The sequence below is a fragment of the Hyperoodon ampullatus genome (assembly GCF_949752795.1).
Source record: "Hyperoodon ampullatus genome assembly, chromosome: 16".
NCBI classification, from domain to species: domain Eukaryota; kingdom Metazoa; phylum Chordata; class Mammalia; order Artiodactyla; family Ziphiidae; genus Hyperoodon; species Hyperoodon ampullatus.
The window spans coordinates 57,300,455-57,307,570 of NC_136929.1; the positions used below are offsets into that span (position 1 = coordinate 57,300,455).

At 42.3% G+C, this 7,116-nt stretch overlaps 1 protein-coding gene across 2 annotated transcripts in view; it reads right to left on the reverse strand.

The window, feature by feature from the left end:
• The window catches only part of CPB2 (carboxypeptidase B2), a gene marked incomplete at both ends in the record, with an annotated part of 48,515 nt that extends 42,344 nt beyond the window's left edge, over positions 1-6,171 (reverse strand). For both annotated transcript variants that reach the window (XM_079721969.1, XM_079721968.1), the window contains one exon: positions 6,098-6,171. In XM_079721969.1, the coding sequence (XP_079578095.1) occupies positions 6,098-6,171 (74 nt within the window). The remainder of the gene's footprint in view (positions 1-6,097) is intronic.
• Between the last annotated feature and the right edge of the window lie 945 nt (positions 6,172-7,116).

A 7,116-nucleotide genomic window follows, 5' to 3' on the forward strand; every position in this document is an offset into this window, starting at 1 on the left:
TGCTTGGGCGTTTTGCAAATGTATTAGAAGACAAGAAAGTAACAAAGTTAGTCAACAGAAGGGGAAAGAAAATGTAAAGGTAAAAAATGTGTTATCTAAATGGGTCTCTTTCTTAAGGAGAAAAAAAATTAAGGAAATACAAAAATAAATTAGGAAATGTGGAGGAGTACAATTATGGGGATAGAAATTTACCATAAAATATATTAGTATGTCCAAGTTCAAACTGTGGTGAGCTGGACTCTTCCTATCTCAAGTTTGACAAAAGTGCCAACACAACAGAATCAAATAATGAGATGGGGTCAGTCAGAGACTATGAAGCCCAGGCATAGAAACTGGTTTTAACCACACAGGCTAGTTGGGTTTTATTAACAGGATGCTGCAAAGGCCCACAACAAAACCAGACTGAACTAGCTAGATCCTAGATAGAGGGCAAAATAGGCTAAAGGTCACTGGTTTCCTGAACTTGATTTATCTCTGTGTTTGTTTCAAAAGTACCTGGTGTTCGGCAGAGATGTTTTGCAGCTGTACTTTGAGAGATACACAACGGTCAACCGCCCCGAACCGGCTCTGACTTGACCACAGGAACACACCTACGTAGATGAAACCTGGAGGTGTCAGAGAAGGCGCTTTGCTTCATAACCATGCTTATATCTCCGCCCTAAGGGGGGATTTGTACTCTGCTGGCAGTTTGTGCCGTGTGCAAAGGAGCATGGAAGACTGCGCATGCCTGGCTGCCCCTGGAAGTCTCCGCCCCCTTCCTCGAGCCCTGATGACCGCTCTGCCTGCTAACCCTTAAAATTCCCTTACTGCCCTCCCTTCTGGGAGAAGATACCTTTAGAGCTGGAGCTCCCCTTCTCCGTTCTCTGGCCATTGAGTAAAAGCCTGTCTTGCTTGCACCAAACACTTTCATCGTTGGCAGCACAAACCTGAGCCAGAAAGAGCTCCCTGACCCAGCCAGGGGGACTTCGGTTCAGCCGGGGCCCCAAGAGGGGGGGAGCTCACATCTCATTCGGTAACAAGATCACCTTATGCAGAGCTTACCATTTTTTCCAATCAGTTTCCTGGCTCCGTGCCCCCTTAAGTCAGAGAGAGGATGTGAAAAGTGGTCAGAGGGGAGACAGGGGGAGAATTTGTGAGTATATTTCTTTGCATCAAATTGTTGCGATTCTGTGAATCCCCACTCTCCCAAAGGGGATGAAGTTTGGGGATGTTACTTCCTTCAACTCAGCCTAGAGGGGAGGAGGATGGGTGAGTCTAAAGCATGTTCCCTCAAGTTTAACTGACACAAGCACCGGTGCCTGACTTGCTCCTGAGAAAGCTAAACCTGCATGGGCTGGCCTCCAGTTGACTAGATTAGCCATTAATATCAGAAGAAAAGGCACTTCATGTTATGTACTCGTCATGGCTCAGATGCCGTCCAATAGCGCCACCTAAAGGGGTGGAGAGCTCACAGCAGCAAGAACCTGGAGGTGAAGGCAAAATTCTTCGAATGAAACATGGAGTCACAAGTGGCTACCTAGAAACAGCTGCCTCTATCCTGGTCTGCAGAATTTCCCAGCAAGGGAATCTCAGAAATCTCTAAGAAGTTAAACCCAAGAAAAGGACTAATGAGAAAAGGAGTCAGGTGTGTGTGTGTGTGGAGAGGTGTGAGGAGTTGTTTTCCTACAAAGATTGAGATATTTGAATAATGCCTTGGTTGGAGTAGACAGTCTAGTTTCTGAATTGAGGTTTGCATTTCAACATGACCCAAGGACTACCAATTATTTAAGAGTGGGCTAAAAAGCCATAGAATTTTCTAACTTTCCATGCAAGGGCAGGGAAAGATTACTCTGCCACATAGAATATATTGGGGCAATGGGAGATGAAAAATAAAGGTGTGGGGTTTTTTTGTTTGTTTGTTTTAATTTTTATTGGAGTAAAGTTGATTTACAATGTTGTGTTAGTTTCAGGTGTACAGCAAAGTGAATCAGTTATATATCTACATATAGCCACTCTTTTTTAGATTCTTTTTCCATATAGGTCATTACAGAGTATTGAGTAGACTTCCTTGTGCTATACAGTAGGTCCTTATTAGTCATCTATTTTATGTATAGTCGTGTGTACATGTCAATCCCAATGTCCCAATTTACACCTTCCCCCTTCCCCCCCACCATAAGTTTGTTTTCTACATCTGTATCTATTTCTGTTTTGTAAAGATGTGTTTTGATGATGACTCTGAAGGGATACAGTTACAGATGTAACCAATAACCATTTAGGAAGCAAAAAGGCTCGCACCAAAAATAAAGTTAAAAATACAAGCACAGTGAAATAACAGGTCACTTTACACAAAAAGTAAAACGAGGCTCAAGGAGGGCTCAAATTGTTCAAGACTGCATGACTCGCAAGTAGCAGACCTGAGGTTTCAACTCAACTCTCCAGCTCCTGAGCTTTTAATACTTAGGCAACATTTCCTCAGCTGCTTACCCTCTAAGAATATGATTATGGTCCTCAAGGTCTGTTCCCTGCTATGGTTTACAGGGATGGTTCACACTTGCCATAGCTCTGAAAGATTATTTTTGAATTTAAAAAGCTGGTGAGATGGCTCTGAACAATGGAATATAGCCCAAGGCTGCAGTTTTGTTTTATGCATTACAGCATTTTAAAGCCACTAGTGCCCTGTTCTCTAAGATGAAAGTAATATATCAGTAGGAGCTAAGTGAAAGAGAACAAGCTGGTCTCCAGGTGGCAGACAGTATATGAAGTCAACAAAAGGAACTCTTCCTGTGGTCTATTAATAATTCAAAAGCCTCCTCCACTCTCCTCCAACTCCTTTTCCTTCTTTTCGTCCTATTTCATCTTCTTTCCAAATAAATAGCCTCAGCTGACTGGCCACACTTAGGTAATCAGAGCACAATGCAATTAATGACTGTTTACAAGATTCTTGCTAGTATTTTATTTTTACCCTTTATAGTGTTTGGCCTTTAAAATCAAGTGAACATGGAGACTTTTTTTTTTTTTTGGCTGTCTTTCTCTTTGACATATGGTATTTATGCCTTTAAAACTTTTTTTTGTTTTCATTCCAGAGCATTTTACTGATGAGATTTATCAAAATGCCACTGCAGATCAGCCATTGATTGTCCGAACACAAAGTGCTATTAGGAAAATGATCATGACAAGAAAACAGTAACAAAGAGCAGCTTTAAAAAAAAGCCAGGGGCTTCCCTGGTGGCGCAGTGGTTGAGAGTCCGCCTGCCGATGCAGAGGACACGGGTTCGTGCCCCAGTCCGGGAAGATCCCACATGCCGCGGAGCGGCTGGGCCCGTGAGCCATGGCCGCTGAGCCTGCGCGTCCGGAGCCTGTGCTCCGCAACGGGAGAGGCCACAACAGTGAGAGGCCCGCATACCACACACACACACAAAAAAGCCAGACCCTTAGCTCTTTTTAGGAGGGGTTATATTTTTTACCCCCAGAAATAATTCATCAAAGTCTGTCGCCCTGAATAAAATTAGATTTTTCTTTTAGCTTTGGTAATAGGCAATTCGTGGAAAGGCAATGCTCAGAAACATTTGGTAAAAAAAAAAAAAGAATTATTTTTACTCACAGAAAGCAGAGTTTGCGATTTTATTTCTAGTGGAGGAATGGGACCCAGGAATCAGATATGCATCTGCCCACAAAGCTGCAGTCCCCTTCCCCAGTACATGGGGACCGTTACGATAGGTACAAAGTATTAAATATTTTCAACATGATATTATTTGATTAAAATATAGTCATAGTCTCACCCCTCTCTTCAAGCATAGGTATCAAGCAGACTTCAAAGCATATGCTGAAGCAAAAAATAGTAAGAAGAGCCATGCATGAGGGAATTTTTCTCATTCATTTCTTACTATTTTCTTTCTGTGTATTTCCTTTATTTGCCTAATGTCTAGTTCCACTGAACTGTTACAAGCTTATTCGTTTTGCAGCAACATGGTCAAGCTTTGGTATATCTTGCTAGTGGTTGTCTTATCAAGGATTTTAGTTTACTATATGATGCAGATGGTGGTCTGTAGGTGAGCCTGCTAACCTCTGACACAGCCACCTGTGACGATGCTTGTGCCAGGCTGCCGCTGAAGCCACCTTTGGACCTGCCATAGTGAGGACCTTGAGACCGGACTTGTAGCCCCGGCCTCTCTTCCAGGCTACCTTCCAGACTGCCTGTCTCTGCCAATTCACTGTGATGAAATCTGACCTCCCTTCAAACTGGCTCTCTTCCTAATTTCTTTAATTTTTAGAGGCAATGCTGTGCAGTGAAAAGAGTAGAAATGAGGTGAAAATGGGGTTGAATACAAACTCAACATTTGTTGTTTGATTTGGAGCCAATGTTATTCTCCCTGAGGCTTATTTTCCTCCTCTGTAAGATGTCAGTAAAAAAGACTGGAGGATTGTGGGCGCTTAACAGGTTAACATTTCTAAGTGCCTATCCCAGTGCCTGGGACAACACAGATGCTAAATAATCGCTCACTTCCTCCCCTTTCCCTCTCTGGCAATGACACTGCCATTGCCTACAGTGTCCAGGTTGGACACGTTGAGAGCAGTTTTTCTCCTTCCCTCTCCTTTACCCTTAATTAAAGCCAACTGCCAAGTAATTCAATATTAGAACTAGCAAGAACCTTAGAAATCATAGCCATCTGATTTATTGACAATACATAGAGACATAAGTCACCAATTCTCCTAGCAATTTGTCTCCCGTGTCAATTTCAGTAACAATCATTTGGTGATGAAGTTCGTTACTTGATACTCGGTGATTATATTCAACAAAAAGGAATCAACCAACTATTCTTAGTTTAGTAATGATGGGCAAACACAGCTTCCAACTCACAAGTCAAACTTTACTTTGTGGCCGCGCTGTGCAGCTTGTGGGATCTTAGTTCCCCGATTGGGGATTGAACTCGGGCCCTCAGCAGTGAAAGTGCCGAGTCCTAACCACTGGACCGCCAGGAAATTCCTAAACTCTATTTTCTTAAATGCTGTCCTATGGCTCTTTATGACTCAGTTTCTTTGGCAGAATTTTCCCTGCCCCTGGTATGTCCCTTCCCTCTTTGCCATTCACTGAGGAGAGGAATACATCTCAGAGACAACTGGAGGAGAAAAAGATCATAGAAAAAGGCAACAGGAAGGGGCTTCCCTAGTGGCGCAGTGGTTGAGAGTCTGCCTGCCGATGCAGGAGACACAGGATCGTGCCCCGGTCTGGGAGGATTCCATATGCCGCGGAGTGGCTGGGCCCGTGAGCCATGGCCACTGAGCCTGCGTGTCTGGAGCCTGTGCTCCGCAATGGGAGAGGCCACAGTAGTGAGAGGCCTGCGTACCGCAAAAAAAAAAAAAAAAAAAAAAAAAAAAAAAAAAAAAAGGCAACAGGAAAAAAAGATAATTCCAAAGGAAACAATATCAATTTTGAAAAGCCTAAAAGTTGACTAATGAATTACAATAATACATATAGCCTCAAAACTATTTACACCATGTTTTATATATGCTAGGGCATGAGTTTGTTTGTGTTCTGTCAAGTGGTTTATAGTAGAAAATCCTAAGGGATTCACTCTACCAAGCAAAATAAGAACTAGATATGTTCATGTGTGTGTTCTTTATAACACAACTATTCTTCCTTTCCTATTCCATGCTGAACACCCGTGCACAACCCAAACCTCCTATCTGATACCTTTATCCTCTTCTCCCTCCCATGTTCTATGTACAAGAAAAAAACAAATTATCCATAGTCAATGCATAGTATATGTGAAGACAAGAAAAACATAAATCACGTGAAGTGTTAAGGTGTAAATAATTACATATTTTAAAAAATCAAGAGTCTATTTCTTTAATTTTCATAGCTACTGAATATACATATCATCCAGAGTTTTCTCCGTAATAAAACTAGAGCCAGAAAAGAAAAAAAAGACCCTAGATCCAGTGAGATCCTTATTATACTGACATCTACAATTTGGAAGGGCAACATGGAAAGTTTCAGAAAGAGCTGACCTTCAGACTTGAATGTTTTGCTCCCCAGTCCAATGCACTGACTGGATTCCATGAGGGGCAAACAAGTGGGGGAAACGACCCACCACCATCTAGGATTCTAGCGGGTTACCTCTGAAATGCGAAGGCATGCTGCTCACAGAACAGGATGGTGGCCACAAGGACTCCAAAGCTATAAAGCTTCATCCCCACAGCGATTTGCTATAAAACAAAACTCTCTGAAGAGAAGGGAAGAGATAGCTGATTACTTAAGAGCCTTCTTTGCACACTGGTTAAAATATAATGGCATGTTCCCTGTCATTTCGGTGCTCAATCGACTTCGCTTCCATTCCCACCCTCAAAAAGAAAGTATGATGAGAGTTGTTATTCTCATTGTAGACTATCTAGAAAATATTTAACTCTTCAGGGAAGATGAGGCCAAGAATAAAAGGATAGTAATACAGTGGAAACGTGCTTTGTTTGTTGAAGAACCGTAGCCATAGAGTATTGACCCATGGATCTCAGCCCATGCTGAGGGAGGTCTCCTGTGGAGTACTAACTCATTAGGTCTTCCATTGCTTTTCTCTTTTTCAACATTTTCAACTTAGATGAAGACATAAAAGGTGAGTTTTTCAAATTTATGGCTGAGAAGGAGAGCTTAATGGAGGATTCTAGGATCTCCATTCAAAGAGAGTTTTCCTTGTCCATGTGGAATGATGGGTCCACCCATAAAAGAATAAGAATGCTATGTGTGGGTGCTCTTTTGAGAAGTAAAAAAATCAGGTAGTTGTGAATCATGTTTATTTAGGGAAGGTCACCATAACAGCCATAACACCATAACAGCCTGAATCAAAGCTGACCACACGTCATTCTGAAGGTAGCACCATATAACATTTTGTCTGGTGTGAGGCCACGTCTAACCTCTGTAAGTGGAGGGACCCTGGTCCCCTTCCTACATTCCCACTGGTAAGTGCATTTGAATGCCCTTGAGGTCAGGGCAGGCAAATTTGCAAAATAAATCATCCTCCCTTCAGTGGACTTCTGAGAAGGAAAGGATTGAGAGTTCAAATCTCTCTCTGGGATTCAAAGGTATTGAAACATATTTAATGGATCGAGGTGACCACCACTGAAACTACTGGGTTGGCCAGAAAG